Source organism: Lithobates pipiens, unplaced genomic scaffold, assembly GCF_037356315.1.
Source record: "Lithobates pipiens isolate NorthernLeopardFrog02 unplaced genomic scaffold, aLitPip1_a1.2 Scaffold_18, whole genome shotgun sequence".
In the NCBI taxonomy this organism is placed as follows: Eukaryota; Metazoa; Chordata; class Amphibia; order Anura; family Ranidae; genus Lithobates; species Lithobates pipiens.
In genome coordinates this window covers 177,296,734-177,323,515 of record NW_027507758.1, presented here as the reverse complement: position 1 = coordinate 177,323,515, position 26,782 = coordinate 177,296,734, and the positions used below count along the sequence as shown (strand labels likewise).

At 42.4% G+C, this 26,782-nt stretch overlaps 1 protein-coding gene across 1 annotated transcript in view; it reads right to left on the bottom strand.

The window, feature by feature from the left end:
- The window catches only part of TTC27 (tetratricopeptide repeat domain 27), a 626,083-nt gene that overhangs the window by 334,962 nt on the left and 264,339 nt on the right, over positions 1 to 26,782 (bottom strand). The window contains exon 9 of the mRNA XM_077486426.1: positions 18,606 to 18,718. Coding sequence (XP_077342552.1) covers positions 18,606 to 18,718 — 113 coding nt within the window. The remainder of the gene's footprint in view (positions 1 to 18,605; positions 18,719 to 26,782) is intronic.

The window sequence follows — 26,782 nt, the reverse complement described above, 5'->3', positions numbered from 1 at the left end:
CCGCGTGCCCTCAACATGGGGGGTGCCTTGGGGAAGGGGGGCCGCGCGGCCCCCCCACCCCCAAGCACCTTGTCCCCATGTTGATGAGGACAAGGGCCTCTTCCCGACAACCCTGGCCGTTGGTTGTCGGGGTCTGCGGGCGGGGGGCTTATCGGAATCCGGGAGCCCCCTTTAATAAGGGGGCCCCCGGATACCGGCCCCCCACCCTATGTGAATGAGTATGGGGTACAATGTACCCCTACCCATTCACCTGTAAAATAAAAGTACCCAAAAAAAAAACACAACACACGAGATAAAATATTTTATTGCACAGCTCCGGGGGTCTTCCGTCTTCGGGGGTCTTCTCGCCGGACTCCTCCGCTATCTTCTTGTAGCTCTTTTGCTAGCGGAGGAGTCCGGCTTTCTTCCTCCCCGCCGCCGGCCTCTTCTCCCGACTTCGGGGGTCTTGTCCCCCTCTTCGGTTCTTCTGCCGGGCCACCGCGCCTTCTTCTAGCTCTTTTACAGGCGGTGGCCCGGTCTTCTGTCGCCGCTGTCGCTGTCGCCTTCCGTTCTTCTTCTTCTTCTTCTTCCCCAGGAGATGTTGCCTCGACGATCTCTCCGGCCGGAATGCCAGAGCCGCGCAGCGCGGCCACTTATATAGTGACAATGGGGCGGTGTCACATGGTATATGTCACATGGGTTGGTCACATGGGTTGATGTCACATGGGGACTATGACATCGTAAGGGGGCGGGGTCACCATGTGACACCAACCCATGTGACATATACCATGTGACACCGCCCCATTGTCACTATATAAGTGGCCGCGCAGCGCGGCTCTGGCATTCCGGCCGGAGAGATCGTCCAGGCAACATCTCCTGGGGAAGAAGAAGAAGAAGAAGAACGGAAGGCGGCGCCGACAGCGGCGACAGAAGACCGGGCCACCGCCTGTAAAAGAGCTAGAAGAAGGTGCGGTGGCCCGGCAGAAGAACCGAAGAGGGGGACAAGACCCCCGAAGTCGGGAGAAGAGGCCGGCGGCGGGGAGGAAGAAAGCCGGAGTCCGGCGAGAAGACCGAAGACGGAAGACCCCCGGAGCTGTGCAATAAAATATTTTAACCCTGTGTTGTGTTTTTTTTTTGTACTTTTTTTCACAGGTGAATGGGTAGGGGTACATTGTACCCCATACTCATTCACATAGGGTGGGGGGCCGGTATCCGGGGGCCCCCTTATTAAAGGGGGCTCCCGGATTCCGATAAGCCCCCCGCCCGCAAAACCCGACAACCAACGGCCAGGGTTGTCGGGAAGAGGCCCTTGTCTTCATCAACATGGGGACAAGGTGCTTTTGGGTGGGGGGGGCCGCGGCCTGGTACGGCTCAGGAGGGGGGGGGGGGGACGCTCGCTCGCCCCCTTTCCTGGCCGGCCGGGTAGCGTGCTCGGACAAGGGTCTGTTGTGGACTTGGGGGGGACCCCCACGCCGATTTTTTTCGGCGTTGGGGTTCCCCTTTAAGTCCATTCCAGGCGGCGGGGCCAGCGACGTCTCCTTCGCGGGCCCCGCCTACCTAGAGACGCGCTCGAAATGAGCGGACTTTCCTCCGCGTGTGTGGGCGAGTCCGTTCATTTCAAAAGTTGAGCGGATTGTATGGCGGACTTAGTCCGCTGTATTAGTCAGCTCAAAAAGTGCCGTGTGTGGGCAAGTCCGTTCATTCAAAAGTTTGGACGGACTGTCCGTCGGATTGTCTGACGAACTTAGTTGGCCAGACATTCCGCCCGTGTGTACGCGGCCTAACAGTCTCTGAAACAAAACAGGTTAAATCTCCCTGATGGCTGATGTACATCCCCACCATAGCGGTGTCTAATTGAAACTAAAATTAATGATCTTCCATTAGGATGATCCAAAGCTGCCAAATTACACAAAATCCCAGGATCTTGATTGGGAGAGGAGACCCAGATGACAACCACGGTCTGGACTGAGTGTTCAAAACTGGACCAAGATATCAGAGTTGGTTTCAGCAACAACTTCTAAAAGCTCTGAATTCACCATAACCACTGCAAATTTTGGATAGTCAAAGTTGTGATTTGCAAAAGAGCCCACGCCAACTGTTTCCTTTAAAGGAGGTCCCTTATGTATTGCACAATGGCCATGCCACATAAGCACAGTAGAATTCTAATGCTAGCACCAAGATGAGAACCCTATGTGCAGGTGAGAGGCCAAGGCCAAGAACTGGTAGGGTAAGGAACCCAAAAGAAGAGAAAACATTAGGCGGCAATAATGCAATTAGCATAAAAAATTCAAGGATACAGAATTGCGTGAAAACACAGGCAGTTGCAGCTAGACACCGGATAGAGATTGGTGGACAATATAAACCAAAAAATAAATAACCTGCAGACTAAGCCAAAAATGAACAGACACCCAAGAATAAAATAAATAAATAATATAAACCTAAAAACTTGAATAACTGATTGAAAGAAAAAGGATAAAACACACCATTAATGAGCATAAAGTACATTAGGGTTAACAAGAGAAATTTCCAAATGGCATCAAAGTCCACACTAGTGCACTAGGAAGAGACCCCTTCCATATCTGTGTGTGTTGGTAAGAAAGTGAATAGAAGTTCCATGAGTAGTAAATCGCAACACCTTTAATCAATATCGTGCACACGCTCATGTCAAAAAGCAGCTGTGTACATCCATAGATCATCCAAGTGCTCCTGGGATGCCTCTCTTTTTTCCCCTGTGGCTAGCAACGAAGGAATAGAAATTCATAGGGATGCAGCTGTCTGCACTGTGTGTGTCTGAACGCATGTCTGTGTCACATTTCTGTGTCGCATGCTGAAAACTGAACAGCAGGATGTTAGTAGGCTTTGGGCAGAAATAAAAGCCAGCCAGCCAAACATATATACAAGTATAAAGTCATAGACGTAGTGATGGCCAAAGATAATGGCACCCCTGCATTTCTATCAGATAATACACCACTTGCCAAGAAAATTGTTGCAATTACAAATGTTTAAGCATTCTCACATTTATTTCTTTTGTTTGTATTGGCATGACACAAAAAGTGGAGAAACAAAGTCAAATCTGACACATTCTATGCAAAACTCCAAAAATGGGCCGAACAAAATTATTGACACCTTCTCAAAATCGTAAGAATTAATTTAATTCCAAGTTTGTGATGCTCCTGCAATTTCTAATTAAACTCACCTGTATCAATTAACGGGTGCTGACAATATAGAAATCATACCGGCAACCAGTTAAAATGGTGAAAAATTACCACACAGGGTATGGAGAAAAAGAATGAGCAGCAAATAATAGTCTGGGCAATTGAGAACAAAAATTGTCCATCTCCAGAGACCTTAATGTTGATGTGCCCACTGTGCTGAATTTTAGACCTTGCTCCTCGAGGACCATGCAGAAGAAACATTTGTTATACAATAATTCCACAGCCCAGCACCATAACAACATAAGGTGTCCATGCATGAGATCCATGAAACTGCAAAACCAGAAAGCTTTTAGCAGAGTGTCACAGTTGCAATGAAAAGCTACATATATATGTCTACACATACGCTATTCAAAGGATCAAGCACAGTGGAAAATTTGAACAGTTAGTCGTGGTTTCACAAGATACAAGTAAAATTTGGTGTTTTTATACGAATATTGTAATGAAGTCACAGAATAAACTTCATGATATGCTGGAAGAAGAACAAGGCCAGCAGTAAACACAGAGAAATAGCTTTCGACTCCAATAATTGAAAGGTAAAGCAGACTGCTGTAGGAAGGAGAAAAGACAACTTCTCAAATCTGCGTGTAATAGCTGCAGAGTTCAAAAAAAAAAATTGTCCGTGTTCATCCAATGTGCTCTGCAGATGGATAAAAAAAATAGGATTTTCCTCCGTCTGCAGAATCGGACCATTGCGGAGACAGACGATATCGGGTGTCTGTGGATGTTCATCTGCAGACACCTGCTACCCCATAGGAATGCATGTATGTCCGTATTTCATCCGCAAACGGATGGATGAAATACGGACATACGGTCCGCATGCGTGAAAGGGGCCTGAGGCTTTTTTTTTACCACATGGAACAGGTGAAAACTGCACAGGCAAATTCTGTTACAACACAGACATAACAAGCTCAAAAATGAATATTATCAATGCATTCAACAGTACCTTGATATATGCATGATCTACACATGTTATTATTCACAGAAATAATATTTCAGGCAGTTTACTTTAGATTTACTTTAATCTTTCATTATCGAACCCAGTTGTGTGCTTCAAGGCAAGTCCACAGGTTGACTGACTTCATGTCCCAGTAAACTGGCCTAGTTACACATTTTACCATCCAATATCATTGCTAGGCTGAACAATAGGACCTACACATTATGTAAATTTGGTATTTTATGTAAATTATACCTTAATGTGCAAGTACATAAACTGTGCTCCACAAAAAATGTTTAGTGTGCATAAAATGTGCTCAAATGTCAGTAAAACAATCTCTTGTTTCCTTCAACTTTCATAAAGTAAAATCTTTCAGTACTCCAAATCCAGCATGAAATTAATCAGTGATTCTTCTTCCATAAACAAACACCTCCAAGTCACCACAAATCCATGCATACGCCACAATGGAAATTAACTCGCCAGATTAAAATTCAGAGCTAAATCAATAAACTGATCTCTAAGCACTTGTATTAAAAAAAACATTTATCTTCTATGACAGATGATAACCACCAGCAACACTCAAGCATGATGTGAAACCAAAAGGAACAGTTAGGGTGGCCACAGAGGAGTAAGATATTTTTTTTGTTCAACCTGCAGAACCAAAACTAAGCTAGGTGGATGAGCTCTGTGTCGTATTCTGGCAAAGGGGAGCCTCCCCCACCATCAGAGTGCACATATCAGCACAGCAGTCTATAGCTTTCAGCGTTGATCAAGCTATTTTTTTCCAACAGGGCGGTTAAACAGAAATTTAACCACAGTGGCCATATACATGAATTGAAATTCAGCCAGTCCCTGCTAAACCAGTTGAATTTTTATCCATGTATGGCCAGCAGTGCACTTCTCTAACACTTAATAACCTCTCAAGTTCTCCTACGGCGACTATATCTGTCTCCTCACATATTCTACTTCTAGCCTCAACATTCTATCTGATTTATGAAGCCAAATTCTTCTGTTTTTTTAGAAACTAATGACACAAACCTTAGTTTTAGTTATCATTTTCTTCACACAAACAGAGCTTTCTTTTGGTGGTATTTAATCACTGCTTTTTTTTTTTTTTTTTTTACTAAAAAATAAATAAATGTTGAAAAAAATAAAAATGGTTTACTTCGTTTCTGTCAGTAGATTTTGTAAGTAGGTAATTTTTCTCCTTCACTGGTGGGCACTGATTAGGTGGCACTGATGAGGAGGCACTAATATGCCGCACCTATAGGTGGCAGTGATGGCACTGATAGGCGACACTGATGGGCATTGATGGACAGCAGTTATGGGCAATGGTAGGCAGCACTGCTAGGTGGCAGTTATAGCCAGCACTGACTAGCATCACTAATGGGCACTGATTGGTGGCACTTGTGGGCACTGATTGCTGGCACTGATTGGTCACGTGGTGGCGATATATTGTAATCGGTGCACTGACTACATTTTTTGTACCCTGCGAGGAGATGCCGCTGATCGGCTCTCCTTGCCACACACTCTGTCAGTGTGAGGCAAGGAGTGCCGATTACCCGCATCCCTGTGTTTACATGTGACTGTCTATGATTGGACACAGCCGATCACGCGACTCTTTACAGAGATCGGGGTCACACCATGTCCTAGCGGCTGTTCTGGGACGCCGTCATATGTCGGAGTCCCAGAACAAGAACCGCACTACTTGCCGCCATTTGACGATGGGCGGGCGGCAAGTAGATAATGTTTTGCATAGCTATACCTACAAAAGGGGCCAGCCTGAAGTGATCTAGCAGGATTTAATGTTCCAATTTAAATTGCAAAGATTTTATGTTATACCGTGCACCCGGAAAGTATTTACAACACTTCACCTTTTCCACATTTTGTTATATTACAGCCTTATTCTAAAATTGATTACATTCATTATTTTACTCAAAATTCTACAAACAATACCCCATAGTGACAATGAGAAAGAAGTTTGTGTGAAATCTTTGCAAATTTATTAAAAATAAAAAACAAAAAAAAATCACATGTAAAAAAAGTATTCACAGACTTTGCAATGACACTAAAAATTGAGCTTGGTTGCATCCCGTTTTCACTGATCATATTTGAGATGTTAATACAACTTTACTAGCGTCCACCTGTGGAAATTCAGTTGATTGGACATGGTTTGGAATGGCACACACCTGTCTATATAAGGTCCCACAATTACAGTTGCAAAAAAAGTATGTGAACCCTTTTGGAATGATATGGATTTCTGCACAAATTGGTAATAAAATGTGATCTGATCTTCATCTAAGTCACAAGAATAGACAATCACAGTCTGCTTAAACTAATAAACAATTAAATGTTACCATGTTTTTATTGAACACACCATGAAAACATTCCCAGTGCCAGTGGAAAAAGTATGTGAACCCATAGACTAATGAGATCTCCCAGAGCTAATTGGAGTGAGGTGTCAGCCAACTGGAGTCCAATCAATGAGATGAGATTGGAGGTATTGGTTACAGCTGCCCTGTCCTATAAAAAACACACACCAGTTCTGGGTTTGCTTTTCACAAGAAGCATTGCCTGATGTGAATGATGTCTCGCACAAAAGAGCTCTCAGAAGACCTACGATTAAGAATTGTTGATTTGCATAAAGCTGGAAAGGGTTATAAAATTATCTCCAAAATCAGTCCACGGTAAGACAAATTGTCTATAAATGGAGAAAGTTCAGCACTGCTGCTACTCTCCCTAGGAGTGAACATCCTGTAAAGATGACTGCAAGAGCACAGAACAGACTGCTCAATGAGGTGAAGAAGAATCCTAGAGTGTCAGCAAGACTTACTAAAGTCTCTGGCATATGCAAACATCACTGTTAGCTAATCTACGATACGTAAAACACTAAACAACAAGAATGGATTTCATTGGAGGATACCACAGAGGAAGCCACTGCTGTCCAAAAAAAAAAAAACATTACTGCACGTTTAGAGTTTGCACAAGAGCACCTGGATGTTCCACAGCAGTGCTGGCAAAATATTCTGTGGACAGATGAAACCAAAGTTGAGTTGTTTGGAAGAAACACACAACACTATGTTTGGAGAAAAAAAGGCACAGCACACCGACATCAAAACCTCATCCCAACTATGAAGTATGGTGGTGGGGTCATCATGGTTTGGGGCTGCTTTGATGCCTCAGGGCCTGGACGGATTGTTATCATGGTAGGAAAAATGAATTCCCACATTTATGAAGATATTTTGCAGAAGAACTTAAAGCCATCTGTCCACCAGCTAAAGCTCAACAGAAGATGAGTGTTGCAATAGGACAACGACCCAAAGAATAGAAGTAAATCAACAACAGAATGGCTTAAACAGAAGAAAATATGCCTTCTGGAGTGGCCCAGTCTGAGTCCTGACCTCTACCAGATTGAGATGCTGTGGCATGACCTCAAGAAAGCGATTCACACTAGACATCTCAAGAATACTGCTGAACTGAAACACTTCTGTAAAGAGGAATGGTCAAGAATTACTCCTAACTGTTGTGCACGTCTGATCTGCAACTACAGGAAAAGGTTGGTTAAAGTTTTTGCTGCCAAAGGAGGTTCAACCAGTTATTAAATCCAAGGGTTCATATACTTTTTCCACATGCACTGTGAATGTTTACATGGTGTGTTCAATAAAAACATGGTAACATTTCATTATTTGTGTGTTATTAGTTTAAGCAGACTGTGATTGTCTATTGGTGTGACTTAGATGAAGATCAGATTACATTTTATGACCAATTTGTGCAGAAATCCATATCATTCCAAAAGGGTTCACATACTTTTTTTTGCAACTGTAATAGTGCATGTCAGAGCACAAACCAAACCATGAAATCCATGGAATTTTCTTTTGACGTCGGAGACAGGATTATATCAAGCCACAGATCTGAGGGAGGGTACAGAAAAAAATTCTGCAGCATTGAAGGTCCCAGTGAGCACAGTGGCCTCCATCATCATCATCATCCGTAAATAGAAGAAGTATGGAACCACCAGGACTCTTCCTGGAGCGGATCACCCAGCCAAACTGAGCGATCTGGGGAGAAGGGCCTTAGTCAGGGAGGTGACCAAGAACTCCATGGTCACTTTGACAAAGCTCCAGTGTTTCTCTGTGGAGAGAGGAGCACCTTCCAGAAGAACAACCATCTCTGCAGGACTCCACCAATCAGACCTGTATGGTAGAGTGGCCAGACAAAAGCCACCCCTCAGTACAAGGCACATGATAGCCTGCCTTGAGTTTGCCAAGGGGCACCTGAAGGACTCAAAGGAAAAAAAATTCTCTGGTCTGATGAAAAACATTGAAATCTTTGTCCTGAATGGCAAGTGTCATGTCTGTAGGAAACCAGGCAAAGCTCATCACCTGGCCAATACCATCCCTACAGTGAAGCATCATGCTGTGGTGATGTTTTTCAGCAGCAGGAACTAGTAAACTAGTCAGGATTGAGGCAAAGATGACTGCAGCAATGTACAGAGACATTCTTGATGAAAACCTGCTCCAGAGCTCTCTACAGCTAAGACTATGGCAAAGGTTCTTCTTCCAACAGGACAACGACCCTAAGCACACAGCCAAAATAACAAAGGAGTGGCTACAGGACAACTCTATGAATGTCCTTGACTGGTCCAGCCATAGCCCAAACTTGAACCCAATTGAACATCTCTGGAGAGACCTGAAAACGGCTGTGCACCGACGCTCCCCATCCAACCTGATGGAGCTTGAAAGGTCCTGCAAAGAAGAATGGTAGAAACTGCGTGTGCCACGCTTGTAGCATTATACGCAAAAATGCTTGAGTCTGTAATTGGTGCTAAATGTGCTTCAACAATGTATTAAGCAAAAGCTGTGAAAACTTATGTACATGTAATTTTTTTACTTTTTATTCTTAATAAATTTGCAAAGGTTTCAAACAAACTTCTTTCACATTGTCATTATGAGGTATTGTTTGTAGAGTTCTGAGGAAAATAATGTAATACATTTTGAAATAAGGCAGTAACCTTTAACAAAATGTGGAAAAAGTGAAGCGCTGTGAACACTTTCTGGATGCACTGTAGTGTTGCTGTGCAAGAGGGCTTGCAGGAAGGGAAGAGGGCGAGTTTGAATTTCAGGGCTTATACACACTAGCCTGCACAATAAAAAGCAGTGTTTTACTGCAATGCTTTCACTGCAGCTGTCAGTGTGAGGATTGGCAAGGGCAGTGCAATATGCATTTCAGCGTATTGCATGGTTTATTTTTTTGTCTTTTAACTTTATTTGAAGTGACACCTAATTAAAGTCTCTACACTGCAGCATGGTGGGTTATGCTGCAGTGTGGGGACATGCTGAGTGATCCATAGCATGAAAATATAGAATGCCCACATTTTACTGCACTGTACATCACACCAACATTGTGGTGTGAAAATAATTGTTTTCTGCATGCCTTTGAGGTGACTGGTGTTTATCCACTGCGGAAAAACACCAGTTGTTGCACATAGTGTAAATTAGCCCTTAGAGCAGTCTTTCTCAAGCACTTTAACATTGGAAAAACCCTTGAAATAACTTTTTGGCTTCAGGGAACCATTGCTAATAATTATTTTATTTACAGCTCATAGTACATTAGTGCCAGTGGGAATAATGCTTCGGTGAAAAAGGGGGGGAGTTTCATGGACCGGCCTGTCCATTGAATGTGTAGGAGCTACATTGCTGTTGCACAATTCCCATACCTGTGAGCTGAGGTTTTTGGGCTGTCTCTTTACAATATTGGGATGTGTCTTTGCCGGATGGAGATGTGTCTTTGCCGGTTAGAGATGTGTCTTTGCCGGTTAGAGATGTGTCTTTGCCGGTTAGAGATGTGTCTTTGCCGGTTAGAGATGTGTCTTTGCCGGTTAGAGATGTGTCTTTGCCGGTTAGAGATGTGTCTTTGCCGGTTAGAGATGTGGCTTTGCCGGATAGAGATGTGGCTTTGCCGGATAGAGATGTGGCTTTGCCGGATAGAGATGTGTCTTTGCCGGATAGAGATGTGTTTTTGCTGCATTTGGCTGTCTTTTTGTTATATATATATACCCCTTATCGTTCTCGGCTTGTGCCTGGGCCACATGGCTCTTACCACCATTTTGAGCCTCATGGCTATCTTTGCCATCTGAGCCCAGCCTGATAATACAAGCCTCAAGGGAAGACTTGTGATAAGTATCTTTGATCTTCTTGTATTATGTGTTCCGTTGGTATATGTTTGTAATATCTTTCCTTAGTATTTTATGTTCGCATTTTCCTATTTTCTTGGGAAATAAATAAGACTGTTTTATTAAGCGGTGTACTTGGTCTCATAGCTAACCTTGTATTATTGTGATATCAACAGTAACATTGTGGTCAGAGTTTTAATAGACTAGCTAACTGGGGGATTAGACAAGTTAATACATAGGTGCAATAGATGGGAATCCGTAAACACCCTCAAATAATATTTATTGTACCAATTACTTCATATGGGGATGTCTCTTTGCACTGGGTGGGGATTTTGCTTTGCTTGATTGGGCTGCCTCTTTGTTTGATTGGGCTGTCTTTGTTATACGGGAATGTCTCTTTTGGATTACAGTGTCTCTTTGCTAGACTAGGAAGTCTATTTGCTGAATATATGGGGATGTCTCTTTGATGGATTGGAATGTCTCTTTGCTGGATTGGACTGTCTCTTTGCTTAATATATATGGGGATGGCTCTGCTGAATTGGTCTGTCGCTTTGCTATATAGCAATGCATCATTGCTGGATTGGGATGTCTCTTTGCTGAATATATTGTGATGTATATTTGCTGGATTGAGCTGTCTTTTTGCTGGATTGCCCCCCCCCCCCCCCACTGTACATCATGGTTATAGGCTGGCAGCAGGCCACTCTGCTGTGACAAATTAGTAAGGGTTCCCTTTTCCTCATTATTTACAGCTGGAGTTTCTGATTGGCTACCCACAGCCTGCAGCCTATTATTGTCTGAATCTATGATAGCTCTTTGACTACCATAGTTAAAGAGTTATCACTCAGACTCAACCAATAATAAAAGGCTGCAGGGTGGCAGGCAGCCAATCAGAGCCTAAGGCTGTGAATAACGGGGGAGCCCTTAATAATCCGTTGCAGCAGAACTAGTGAAAGGGACTTAGGGAGTGCTAAAAGTCCACGGGTTAAGTTAGGGGGCAAAAATTAGTTGCCTTGCCCCAGCCGCTGACAATCCACGCTACATTACTGAAGGCATGAGCAATTCCTATTGCCCAACACCCCAGATGTGCTAGTCCAGGCACCTGGCCCCTACGTTTTTTTAGCTGGCTCCTAGTTTCAAAGCAAATTTGTCAAGCCCTGTTCTTACATATGTGGTCATTGGGAAGAACCCACTCTTACAAATAGCTAAAAAGTTTATTGTTTTCAGTGATTACTCATCTGAGAGGCAGGAAATGCTTATTGCTCAAGGAACCCCTAGCAATCTCTGAAAAAAACCCAAGGGTTCCATAGAACCCTGGTTGAGAGAAACCTTGCCTTAAAGATTGTGAAAAGAGATTAACCAAGGACAAGAGAAAGAAGAATCTGAAAAAAAAGACTCATACAAAGCAAATCAAATACAGTGCCTTTAAAAAGTATTCATACCCCTTAAAATGTTCCACATTTTGTCATGTTATAAATAAAAACTTAAATGTATTTTATGTGATAGACCAACACAAAGTGACACACACATAATTGTGAAGTGGAAGGAGAATGATAAATGGTTTTCAACAATTTTAAAAAAATGTTACAAATAAATATCTGAAAAGTGTGGCATGCACTTGTATTCAGCCCCCTTTATGCTGATACCCTTAACTAAAATCTAGTGGAACCAATTGACTTCAGAAGTCATCTTATTAGTAAATACTGTGTCCCAACCTGTGTGTACACTTGTGTGTAATTTAAGCTCAGCATAAATACAGCTGTTCTGCAAAGCCCTCAGAGGTTTGTTAGAGAACAGATTCATGAAGGCCAAACAACACACCAGACAGGTCAGGGATAAAGTTGCGGAGAAGTTTAAAGCAGGGTTAGGTTATAAGAAAATATCTCAAACTTTGAACATCTCACGGAGCATTGTTCAATACATCATATGAGAATAAAAAAGATGACACAACTGCAAACCTAACAAGACATGAGTTGGAGTCAGGAGTTGCTGCAGAGATCCACAGCTCAGGTGGGCGAATCTGTCCATAGGACAACTATTAGTTATGCACTCCAAAAATCTGGCCTTTATGAAAAAGTGGCAAGAAGAAAGCCATTGTTAAAAGAAAGCCATAAGAAGTCCCATTTGCAGTTTGTGAGAAGACATGTGGGGGAAAACAGCAAACATGTGGCAGAAGGTTTTCTGGTCAGATGAGACCAAATTTGAACTTTTTGGTCTAAAAGCTAAACAGTATGTGGAGGAAAACATACACTGCACATCACCCTGAACACACCATCCCCACCATGAAACATGGTGGTTGCAGCCTCCTGTTGTGGGATGCTTTTCTTCAGCAGGGACAAGGAAGCTGGTCAGAGTTGATGGGAAGTTGTATGGAGCCAAACACAGGGCAATCTTAGAAGAAAACCTTTTAGAGTCTGCAAAAGACTTGAGACTGGGATGGAGGTTTACCTTCCAGCAGGACAACAATCCTAAACATACAGCCAGAGCTACAATGGAATGGTTTTAAGTCAAAACATATTCATGTGTTAGAATGGCCCAGTTAAAGTTCAGACCTAAATCCAATTGTGAATCTGTGGCAAGACTTGAAAATTGCTGTCAACAGACGCTCTCCATCCAATCTGACAGAGCTTGAGCTATTTTGCAAAGAACAATGGGCAAACATTTCACTCTAAGCGACCCCTCTCCGTCAGGCTAAATGAACACATTACCAATATCAAGAAGGGTTTTACAAAACACTCAGTTTCTAAACATTATTTATTGGTACACAATAGGGCCCCCTCTAACACCTTGTTCTTTGGGATAGATAAATATTGCCCTCACTGGAGGGAAAGTGCTCTAGTCAGGAGTATTTCCAGGCTAGAAATTACCTGGATACATAGATTAAAATGTTATGCTCGCTATGGCCTCCACATTGATACCGATACTAATGATTTTATAGATACCGTATATACTCGAGTATAAGCCGAGATTTTCAGCCTCTTTTTTGAGGCTGAAAGTGCCCCCTCGGCTTATACTCGAGTCGCCGCTGTCTGACTGCTCGATCAGCGTATCGAGCAGACAGACGGCGGACATTAATTTTCAAAAGCCGCGCCTCCTTCTCCGCCTCCGCCTGTGATAGGCGGAACACTGAATTTCCCAGCAGTCAGTGTTCCGCCTATCACGGACATCCGCTCATTCTCATACTACGGACGAGTATGAGAGGATGTCCGTGATAGGCGGAACACAGGCTGCTGGGAAATTGAGTGTTCCGCCTATCACAGGCGGAGGCGGAATTTTGAATTGTAGAATGGCCGCCGAGAAGAGCGGCGATCCATCGGCACGGGACGGAGGAGGCACGGGACGGAGGAGGCACGGCACGGCACGGGACGGAGGAGACACGGGACGGAGGAGGCACGGCACGGGACGGAGGAGGCACGGCACGGGACGGAGGAGGCTCGGGACGACGGCGGCTCGGGACGGAGGCTTGGGACACAGGTAGGCTGGACACACACACAAGGCTGCACGGACACACACACACACACACACACACACACACACACACACGGATGGATGGATGGATGGATACACACACACACACACACACACACACAGGGATGGATGGATGGATGGATGGATACACACACACACACACACACACACACACACACACACACAGGGATGGATGGATGGATGGATGGATACACACACACACACACACACACACACACACAGGGATGGATGGATGGATGGATACACACACAGGGATGGATGGATGGATGGACACACACACAGGGATGGATGGACGGACACACACACAGGGATGGACGGACACACAGGGATGGACAGCCATGTCTCACCCTCGGCTTATACACGAGTCAATACGTTTTCCAGTTTTTTGGGGGTAAATTGGGGGCCTCGGCTTATACTCGGGTCGGCCTATACTCGAGTATATACGGTAGTTCTTGAGACAATGTGCATTATATATACTTCATTGTTTGTATGAGTTTTATCCTATGTTTTTTGTGAACTGGATGTGGATCAAGATCCGGAACACCAGTGGACGTTTACACACATACACATTATATATATATATATATATATAGAGAGAGAGAGAGAGAGAGAGAGAATGAATGGGATAGAAATCTTGTTGTTTATCCTCCATTTTTTGAAATATATTTACTTTTTGTAATTATGTTAATTCGTTTCATTTTTTGTTTGGGTGTATTTGCCTTGAGGTATGCTTTTGGCTTAATTTTAATATTTTCTGTTTGAAAGCTTGTGCTCATCTAAGGGGTATATATCTTCCGAGATGATACTATATATTTTTATTATTTTTTTTTTTCAATATTTTTTATGTTTCCATCCTCCTTTCCATTTTTATAATATTTCTAAATGGCTTTTTAAAAGATATTATTAACAGTTTTGATTAAGTTTAGATTTTATTAATGGGAATACCCATTTCCTTTACCAGTACTCTGTATGGGAGTTTCATGTTTTTTTTTCCCCGGTTTATGGGCTATACCTGGGGTTCCGGTTTTTGATTCATATCGAGGCTTGGTTCCTATTTGGCTCTATTTAATGCACGGCAGCATGTCACCGTTCCCCAGACGATGTCCTTTTTTGACAAAACGTGTGGCGGGAGGAGTTTGGCGTGCTGACGTCAACGCGTACTGGGTCTCGGTGGACAAGCGTCCACATACAGTCGACGGCTAATTGTTGCCTTTATTCTTCTAAGTTTGTAAGTGTACTACTGTATTTGCTGGCGTATAAGACTACCTTTTACACTTAAAAAAAATGCCCAAAAATCGGGGGTCGTCTTATACGCCGGGTATACAGGTATACAATGCTGCCCGATAGATGTCAGCCCCCAAATGTCTGCTAATACTGTATGTGGCTTCAGCTACAAACAGTATACGCCGTTGAGCCAATCCCGGCGAGCGATGTATTCTATTAATGAATACAGAGCCTGCTTGGATTGGAGTAACAACCTCTGCCAATCCGAGCAGGCTACATAGAGTAGCCTGCTCGGATTGGCTTTGAGAGAGAGAGGCAAGGGCTGATGATGCTACAGCCTCTGTCAATCCAAGCAGGCGTTGTATTCATTAAAATAATACACCGCTCCCCATACTTCCCTGGGTAAATCCATTCACTGATCTACTACTATACATCCTGCTATTTGCCTTTGAGGTCCCAGGCACCCAAGAGGGACAGGTAAATCTGGGACATATGACAGGGGGGTTATTAAATGCATTTTGGTGGACAATTCCCATAGAATGTAACCCAAAAGTGGTATAGGTTTGGTTAGTGAAAAATTCTACTTTCCAGAGTTGTGGCATTCAATAGATCTCTGTTTGTGTTATTATTGTTTGATTTACTTTATGACATAACACAGCATGGCGGATGAGTAGTTGGCATTCTTGCTTTGTATTTTTTAATCGTTCTAATGTTTTTTTTAAATGGTGTTGCCTCAGAAGGGGGGTAGTCTTATACTGCGAGTATTGCCCAAAACCTATGTTTTCACTTGAAAAATAGGGGGTCGTCTTATACGCCCAGTCGTCTTATACGCCGGCAAATACGGTACTTTATATTTCTAGTAAAAATGTTAGATGATATCATACTATGGATAGCTTCGTTTTTCTGGGTTTTATACCACTACACTGGGAATCATCCGGCCTATGAGAGCCTGCTGAGGTACCCTCTGTGTTAGGTGGAGTGCAGATCCCTAGGAGCACCTACTTTGTCCTTGTGACAGTTCTGTGATTGGAATTTTTTGTTACATCTCCTGCCATAAGGCCCTGATAAGTGTATTGTGCTTGCTAGTCGGTATGCCTCCATTTCTTAAAGTGGTCACATGCAATTGTGGATCTTATTTGGAATCACTGTGTTTCTCTGTGTGGTCATCACGAAGGGAAGCATTTAATATTGATTTCACTCCAGAGTTTTCATTCACTAAAGACTATTTTTTTCATTTATCTGAAATAACATACTTTTCTCATGCATGCAATTTCATATATTAATTGATTCACTGATTTGTTATTGTCACTATGATGAATTTTTATAAGTTTTGATTTTTTTCACTTGGTTTAATTAATTGGCACTCACTTTGAATATATATTTTTCAGCGCTGCTACAACTTTTTCCATTTCCCTCTGTATATGTGTAAAGCTGGTAGAGACATATTCCAAAAGACTTGAAGTTGTAATTGCAGCGAAAGGTGGTTCTACAAAGTATTGACTCAGAGGGGCTGAATACAAATGCACACCACACTTTTCAGATATTTATTTCTAAAAAATTTGGAAAACCATTTATCATTTTCCTTCCACTTTACAATTATGTGGCACTTTGTGTTGGTCTATCCCATAACATCCCAATAAAAATACATTTACGTTTTTGGTTGTAACATGACAAATGTGAAAAAATTTCAAGGGGTATGAATACTTATCAAGGCACTGTAAAAGTGAAGTCAAGTATTCGACCCCCATCAAGAGAGGTAGCAGAGGACCACCACGTGGAACCAAAGGAAAAAAATGAATGACAGAAGTTTGGTGGCAGCAGTATTTTAGGTGCAATTAAAGATGTTGACATCACCCATAATGTAGGGATGTCAATAAAGAAGAGCTGGGAAAGCCTTTCATGTAAATTAAACAAAATAAACAACAAAAAGAGTAGTGTGACAAGAGGCTGAGTACTGCACTCTGAAAATAAGTAGAACATATGGAGATTGTTTACCTTGATTTTCTTCCCCAGGTCTAGGAGGTAAGCCTAAACTGCAGATCTCTATATGATACAGTAGCAAGTTTTAAAGGTAATCAGCTATGTGCCAGTGATGCACAGTAAAGTAAAGGTGTTCATACTAAAGATTGTGTGTGAGTATAGATGAATAGGTGTGGGTAGAAGGATACTTTTAGATTATTTTGTTACTAATTGGTAATACCTCAAAGAATATGTGCTTGTTTTCGACATTTAACTGTCTTCATAATGGCTATAAAACCATGCAATTTTGGGCTCAAACCTCCTAACCATCATTAGGCAGAGAAAACAATTTAAATAAGGTTGCCTTTTTTTGGGTGAACAACATGAAGACTCTTACGTTTGCATCCTTATTTTCTTTACATTTTAAAAGGCGATTGGACACCTTTATAAGTAAACAGAAAGACCCTCAAAGTTCCTTACTCAAAACATGTGAATAAAAGATAAAGATGAAACACAAACTTTGCGCAAGTTTTTCATTTTTATTCATAGTTTGCTTATTTTTCATTTTCCTCTAAAGGAAAAAAGTAATACAGTAAAACTTTTGATTGTAAGCATAATTCGTTCCAGAAACATGCATGTAATCCATGGCACTTGTATACCAATGCAAATTTCCCCATAAGAAATAATGCAAACTAAAATGATTCGTTCAACAACCATTTTTCATAGGTCCTTACGTTTATAGTCCATATAAAAAGATTATAGCAATGTGACCAGGTTGTGCAAACATAAAACATCCATCCACAAATGGAAGCCTCTACAAGGGGTCTAGAAGCAAAATCCATCAGAAACTACAGAGTATAAAGAGAAGAGCGGCGCCTCTTAAGTGTAGCAATATGGTTACATTTAATGAAGGTACAACATTTAGCAACTAAAATAGTTGATCAAAAAAGAGGCAAATCTAAGTATGCAGGCATTCGGGTAAAGCTGTCCGGGATTGCCCATTTAGGCTCTGAGGAAAGGGGTTCTCCACCGAAACGTGTCAGCCATCTTGAGGTATCATTTGATTCTCTCGAAATCAGGTCCTGGCTTGTCGGTGTTCAGAACAGTGAATCTGCTCTATTGTTTATGCCTTCTATCAATACTAGTGTGTGAGTATATATTTTGCTGTTTTATACTTGAATAAAGCTTTATCTGTGCTAATGCATTAGGTTGGTGCGCCCTCCTTTTCTACTTTTAATCATCCACCATGTGAGTGGCCAGATGTTTTAATTTCATTAAATGTAACCATAGTGCTACACTTGGAGGCGCCTCTCTTCTCTTTTATACTCAGTTGTGACATGATGCTACTTGTATACCAAGACATCGCTTGTATATCAAGTCAAAATTTATATAAAAAAAAAAAAAATGTTGATTGTCTTGCAAATCGCTATCAAACCAAGGTTTACTGTATTTGGATACATGTAACTCTAATGAATTTTAAAAATTAAGTGCTAATTACAAGAAAAGCAATAGGATTTCTATATTGTATCTTTCTAAATGAAACACATTCTACAATATTTAATCATGTTACAACAAGGTGACATTTATTTTCAAAATCATAAGAAAACATATTCAGTGTAATGAAATTATCACTTACCAGACTCCCAAAATAAGAGCCAGCTCCTCTGCACACAAGTCAGGCATCTGGAACTGATCAGGATCTACTAACTTGATTTTATTAAGAACTGTGTCATCTTGCAATTCATGGTTCTGTCAGTGAAAAGTTCAATATTAGAAAAAATTGTAGACACAGCGACCTGATAACATAAAACAATACTTCATTTAACGATAAGATAGCCAACATGTGGTTCTCCACACTGTTAAGGAATTACAAGTACCTCTGAGTTAATGTAGTTATATTAAAAAAAGACAACACAAAAATATTACAAACAGAAAAACGGAGAGCATTTTCCATACCTAGTGATCAGAATCCAACCCACATTTTTCTAGAAAGGAAATCAATAAAAAAAATGTCCTTGCTATTGAGCTCAATTCACTCAAGTCTTTACATTCAGTTCTAACGCATGCAGGTTCAAGTGTCCCCATGACAGACACTGTATTTGCTCTTTTAGCATATCAGAAGATGACCAACTCTGACTCCCCAGCTACCAAGATACTTTTAAACACATTCCAGCCTGCAATCTGTAGATTTAAGCATTTGTTAACCTAAAAAAATAAATGTTCCTTTTCCTTTAAAGCATGCATAACGGCATAGCGCTGTTGTAGTGTAATTTGTTCCTGTGCCCCCCTGTGTGAACTGACCATGGTATACATGGCTGCTGATCCACGATACCGTGGTAAGTTTACGTGCTTCCGTCATCCCACTGTTTTCTGAATGGGTCTGCCCCTTTCCCCCTCCCTCCCTGCCTGTCAGCTCCAGTCTGTGTCTACAGAGCCAATCTGCTCCAGACCCCTCCCCTTTCACCTCTATTCCACTGCAATACATATCCCCTCTGTGTTATTCAGCTATAAAGCAGTGTGTGTCCTTTTTCTTTAATTTCTAATCCCAAATACCCTCTTTCACAGTGCTGCTCTGCGGTCACATGACCTTCTTCTGCTGGTCGGCTGACACTGGTGATTAATCTCAGTCCCTCCCACTGCTCTCCTGAGATCAGGAAAGGAGAGCGGAGGGAGGTCATGTGAGCGCGGCGCGGCGAAAGAATGTATTTAGCATTCTAATTTTTAAAAACTGACACACACTACTTTATAACTATATAAAGCAGAGAGGATACAATTATCACATATATGTGACGTCACAACCACTTTAACATCACCCTGTACAATACTCCTTGCTAAAGGAACACGATTCTACATTTCCCCTCTAAAAGCTAGCAGGTGTGCATGGCTGCCATCTGTCAGGCCATTTGGTCACTAACTTAGTAATTATATCAAGGCTGAAGGTTCATCTCACAAAAAAATACATGTTCAACCTGCAGATGTCACTGCAGCCTTAAGATGACAGTGTGCCCTTAAGTCATATACGTAAAAAAAATATATATTTTATATATATATTTTATATATATATATATATATATATATATATATATATGTATATATACACACACACATACATACACATACACACACTGCCTTGCAAACGTATTCACCCCCTTGGCTTTTTACCTATTTTGTTACATTACAGCCTTTAGTTCAATTTTTTTTTTGATCTGAATTATATGTGATGGATCAGAACACAATAGTCTAAGTTGTTGAAGTAAAATTCATAAAACTATTTTTCAGAAGTAAAAAAATGATAATTGTATTCACCCCTTTGTTATGAATCGCATAAAAAGCTTTGGTGCTACTAATTACCTCCAGAAGTCACATAATTGGTGAAATAATGTGTGCAATGAAAGTGTCACATGTCTATCGTTACATATACGCACCTTTTTGAAAGGCCCCAGAGGCTGCAACACATAAACAAGAGGCACCACTAAACAAACACTGCCATGAAGACCAACAAACTCTCCAAAGGAGCTGCAGAGTTCCACAGCAGAGGCTGGAGTATCTGTACATAGAACGACAATAAGCCACACACTCCATAGAGTTGGGCTTTATGGCAGAGTGGCCAGATGAAAGCCATTACTTTCACCAAAAAACGAATGGCACTTTTTGAGTTTGCGAAAAGGCATGTGGGAGACTCCTAAAATGTATAAAGGAAGATGCTCTGGTCTGATGAGGCTAAAATTTTACTTTTTGGCCATCAAAGAAAACGCTATGCCTGACGCAAACCCAACACATCACTTCACCCAAAGAACATCATCCCCACAGTGAAACATGGTGGTGGCAGCATCAGGCTGTGGGGATGTTTTTCAGCAGTCGGGACTGGAAAACTAAATACAGGGATATTCTTGGGCAAAACCTGTACCACTCTGTGTGAGATTTGAGGCTAGGATGGAGTTTACCTTCCAGCAGGACAATGATCCCAAACACACTGCTAAAGCAACACTTGAGTGGTTTAAGGGGAAACATTTAAATGTGTTGGAATGGCCTAGTCAAAGCCCAGACCTCAATCCAATAGAAAATCTGGGGTCAGACTTAAATACTGCTGTTCACAAGCACAAACCATCCAAATTGAAGGAGCTGGAGCAGTTTTGCAAGGCGGAATGGGCAAAAATCCCAGTGGTAATATGTGGCAAGCTCATAGAGACTTATCCGAAGCAAATTGGAGCTGTGATAGCCGCAAAAGGTGGCTCTACAAAGTATTGACTTTAGGGGGTGAATAGTTAAGCACATTGACTTTTTCTGTTATTATGTCCTATTTATTGTTTGCTTCGTATTAAAAAAAAAAATCTTCAAAGTTGTGGGCATGTTCTGTAAATTAAATGATGCAAATCCTCAAACAATCCATGTTAGATCCAGGTTGTGAGGCAACAAAACACGAAAAATGCCAAGAGGGTGAATACTTTTGCAAGGCACTCTGTGTGTGTATACACACACACACACACACAGTATCTCACAAAAGTGAGTACACCCCTCACATTATTCTAAATATTTTATCTTTTCATGTGACAACACTGAAGAAATTACACTTTGCTACAATGTAATGTATTGACCTCCATTATTTTCCAGCAATGCCTTAACCCTCATGGGCATGGAGTTCTCCAGAGCTTTGCAGGTTGCCATTGGAGTCCTCTTCCACTCCTCCATGATGACATCACGGAGCTGGTGGATGTTAGAGACTTTGCGCTCCTCCACCTTCCGTTTGAGCATGTCCCACAGATGCTCAATAGGGTTTAGGTCTGGAGACATGCTTGGCCAGTCCATCACCTTCACCCTCAGCTTCTTTAGCAAGACAGTGGTCATCTTGGAGGTGTGTGTGGGGTTGTTATGTTGGAATACTGCCCTGTGGCCCAGTCTCTGAAGGGAGGGGATCATACGCTGCTTCAGTATGTCACAGTTGGCATTCATGGTTCCCCCATTGAACTGCAGATCCCCAGTGCCGGCACCACTCGTGCAGCCCCAGACCATGACACTCCTACCGCCATGCTTGACTGTAGGCAAGACACACTTGTCTTTGTACTCCTCACCTGGTTGCCGCCACACATGCTTGACACCATCTGAACCAAATAAGTTCATCTTGGTCTCATCAGACCACAGGGCATGGTTCCAGTAATCCATGTCCTTAGTCTGCTTGTCTTCAGCAAACAGTTTGCAGGCTTTCTTGTGCATCATCATTAGTAGAGGCTTCCTTCTCTCTCTCTATATATATATATATCTATAGATATATATATATATATATATATATATATATATATATCAGGGCTCAAAATTTCAAGTCCTGAGCTACTAACCAGGCTTTAGGAGCTACTCGCCACTAGCTGCACCTAATTCCACCTCTAAACATGCCCTCATAAATTATCTCATGAAATTACATGTTTATGCAGAATTAAGAAATTACAAAAATAATGAACTTTATCAGTGCAGATCAATGCAGCCTATCGGTACAGCAAATTAGAGCAGTCTCATAAGTGCAGCATATCAGTGCCCATCAGTGCAGTCTCATTAGTGCCCATCAGTGAAGCATATCAGTGCAGGCTCAGCAGTGCCCATCAATGCATCCTCATCAGTGCAGAATATCAGTGCAGCCTCATCAGTGCCCATCAATGCTGCCTCATGGAAGCCCATTCTCCTCCCAGCAAACGGTCAGAAAACTATGGGGAAGGGAAAGGAAGAGGAGAGCTGGCCGAGTCGCACAGAGGGGATCTCTGCTGTCCATCCTAGACCGGCTCCAATGATAGACGTCACACTACGTCAATTTCCCAGATTGGACCAGTGTGCTGTCTATCATAAGAGTCGGTCCAGGAGGCGGGACTTTGTTTGACAGCGGAGATCCCCTGTGTTATCCGGCCGACTCTCCTCTCCCTTCCCCACAGTTCCCATTAAACCCCCTCTACCGGCTACGTCCTTCCCCTACAATACAGCTCCTCACTCGCCCCCAGCTAATTTCCACCAGCCAAATGCGAACAGGCATGTGGAGAAGAACCGGCAGAGACAGAAGATATCAGCGGAGGAGGCAGAACAGCCGGAGGGGAGAAGAGATCAGAAGTGATGCCAGAGCTGTCTTAATAAATTACTTTAAAAACCTGTGTACTCTGTTTTATTTTTGACTTTTTTTTGTTGAATTCACATAGAGTGAAGGGGGGGCGGGATTTGGGGGCCTGACAACGTGCTTTGGGGAAAGGGGGGTGCAAGCCCCCCTGCTCCAAAGCACCCACTGCCCCATGTTGAGGGCATGCCACCTGGTACGGTTCAGGAGGGGGGTTGCTCGCTCGTCTCCACCCCCTTTGCTGATTGCCGTGCTTTAAATGCCGTGCTTTGTTGTCGGATAAGCGTCTGGTATGGATTTTAGGGAGGAGACCTCACGCCGTTTTTTCTGCGTGTGGTTCCCCTTAAAATCCATGCCAGGCCGAAGGGCCTGGTATGCTCTTGGGAGGGGGAACTCATGCCGTTTTTTTTTTTAATTTGGTGTGGAGTTCCCCTTCAAGATCATCAGAGTACAAGGTGCATGCCAAAGTTGGATCAGTTAAGAGGGTGATCCGACTTTGATCCGATTTCAGTGATATTCAATGGGCTGAAGTAGGATCAAAGTCGGCCCAAAAGTAGTGCAGGGACTACTTTGAAGACGGCATGACTTGAAGTCGTACTAATATGAATGGTTGTCATTTGAAATCATGGGGAACAACTTGTCATGCGACTTTGCAATCCCAAGTCACAGGACAAGTCGTACAAGTGTGAAAGGGGCCTAAATCTGTCAGATTGCGAGGGCACCTCTTCAGATCACCCCATAGATTTTCAATTGGATTCAAGTCTGAGCTCTGGCTGGGCCATATCAAAACTTTAATCTTGTTCTGGTGAAGCCATTCCTTTCTTGATTTTGATGTATGCTTTAGGTTGTCGTCATGTTGAAAGATGAAGTTCCTTTTCATGTTCAGTTTTCTAGCAAAAGCCTGAAGGTTTTGTGCCCATATTGACTGGTATTTGGAACTGTCCATAATTCCCTCAACCTTGATTATGGCCCCTGTTCCAGCTGAAGAAAAACAGCCCCAAAGCATGATGCTGCCAGCTTCACTGTGGGTATTGTATTCTTTTGTTTTTTTGTTTTTGTGCCAAACATTCAAACATCTATTGGAACTATGGTCAAAAAGTTCAACCTTGGTTTAAGCAGACCATAACACATTTTCCCACAAGCTATTGGGAGATGTCAGATGTATTTTTGTAAAATTTAGCCAGGCTTGGATGTTTTTCTTCATGAGAAAAGACTTCCTTCTTGCCATTCCACCCCAGTACTTGCCAGATATTCCTGCCACTCCTTTAACCACTTTCCAATCAGCTGCCATAATTATACTGCGGTAGGTCAGCTCTCCTGCGCGAACCGACGTACCTGTACGCTGGTCTGCACCTGCGAGATTGGGGGCACGCCACACTGACCGGTCCGGCGGACTCAATCTCCTGCGTCCACCCATCACTGCACATAGAGGCAAAATGGGGATCTGCCATTGTAAACAAGGCAAATCCCCGTTCTGGCAAGGGACATTTCAGGGATCTGCTGTTCCCAGTGATCAGGAACAGCTATCTCTGTCATGCCCCAAGAAGCCCATCCCCCCTACAGTTACGCTGAGGGATCACATTGAACTCCTTTGCTCACCCTCTATACTCTTAACCCCTTCTCTGCCAGTGTCATTTATACATTGATCAGTGCATTTTTATAACACTGATCAATGTAATAATGTCACTGGTCCACAAAAAAAGTAATTTGGGGTCCGATTTGTCCACCGCAGTCCCTCTAAAAATCGCAGATCGTCGCCATTACCAAAAACAATAAAAATAAATTAACGTCCCTAAATCTATCCAATTGTTTTGTAGAAGAGATAACCAATCAATATAAGCCTATTGGGATTTTTTCCAAAAATATCTAGAAGACTACATATTGGCCTAAACTGATGAATACATTTTTTTGGATATGTATTTCAGCAGAAAGTAAAAAAAAAAAATTTTTTTTCAAAATTGTCACTCTTTTTTTGTTTATAGCGCAAAAAATAAAAACCACAGAGATGATCAAATATCACCAAAAGGAAGCTCTATTTGTGGGAAATAAGGACATACAGCTTGGGTGTTTGGGTAAAGCATTGCCTGACTGCAATTGTCAGCTAAAGCGACGCAGTGTCGTATTGCAACAAATGGCCTGGTCATTAAGGGGCAAATCCTTCCGAGGCTGAAGTGTTTAATGTTGCTATAGGCCTCTTGGCAGCCTCCCAGACCGTGTTTCTTCTTATCTTTTCATCAATTTTGGAGGGACATCCAGTTATTGGTAATGTCACTTTTGTGTCATATTTTCTCCACTTGATGATGACTGTCTTCACCGTGTTCCATGGTATATCTAATGCCCTGGAAATTCTTTTATACCCTTCTCTTGACTGATACCTTTTAACAATGATCTCCCTCTGATGCTTTGGAAGCTCTCTGCAGACCATGGCTTTTGCTGTAGGATGCAACTAAAAAAAATGTCAGGAAAGACCTACCAGAACTGCAGAACTTTATCTGGGGTTAATCAGAGGCAGGTGTGTACTGACTCATATTTAACATGAGTTTGAATGCGATTGCTTCATTCTGAACACAGCTACACCCCCAGTTGTAAGAGGGATGTAGCTGTGCAACCACATTATTTTAGTTTATTATTTTTACTTCCCCCCCAAAAATATTTTTGTTTGTTTTTCAATTTTGTCTCGTTTTTTTTTATATCACCAAATACAGTTTTACAAGAAAAATTGCAACACCCACCATTTTACTCTCAGCTTAAAATATGTTTGGGGGGGTTCTAAGTAACTTTCTAGCAAAATAAGGCAAATTTTTAGAGTTTCAGAATTGTCCAGGTATGGAAGCAGTTAAAATGATGATAAACCCAAAACCAAACATTAAATGCAGCTTACCAGTTCTTAGATGTGATGGCCGCATTCATTGTCTTTTTTAGGTTTCCTTTCCTTTATTTTAATTTTCATCTGGCGATCAAGCCAGTAAGCCTATTTTTCAACAGAACAACCTGTACTGCAAATGAAGCAGTTAGATGGTTGAGACAAACCATTTAACAATGACAGGGCTGCTTGTAAAGATCATTAGGTAAATCTTTTATCCCAAAATGAAAAAAAACTGTTTGCTATAACTGCTTATAGAGTATTAACTGGAGTTTGGCTTAAAATTTTTATTTTTTTTAAATCTGCTAGTACATCTAAGGCCGCGTACACGCGGGCGGACTGTTCGCCCAACTTAGTCCGCTGAACAGTGTTTCAGCGGACAATCCGCTCGTGTGTGGGCTTCAGCGGACTGTTTCAGCGGACAGTCTGACGAACAAAGTCTTACGGAATTTCCGTAAGACAGTCCGTCCAAACTTGGTTTCAGCGGACAGTCCGCTCGTGTGTAGGCTAGTTCGACAGACTAAGTTTGGCGCATGCTCAGAAAGGATTTACACGGCGAAGGTTGCATTGCAGTGTATTGGACGTCTAATTTCTCGTCCCGTCGTACGCGCCGTTCACGTCATCATGCACGCTTTCAGCGGACTGTCTGCTCATCGTGTGTGGTCAAGTCCGTTCATGCAAATTTTGAACGGACTGTTTGTCGGATTGTCTGACGAACTTAGTTGGGCGAACAGTCCGCCCGTGTGTACGCGGCCTAACACTTCCCTCCCCCCAAACTGACAATGGTGCTGTCCAAATGTGCCCCTGGCACTCATGGTAGGTTGCTGGCCAGACCACTAGGTGAAAACAGAGGGGAAAATGC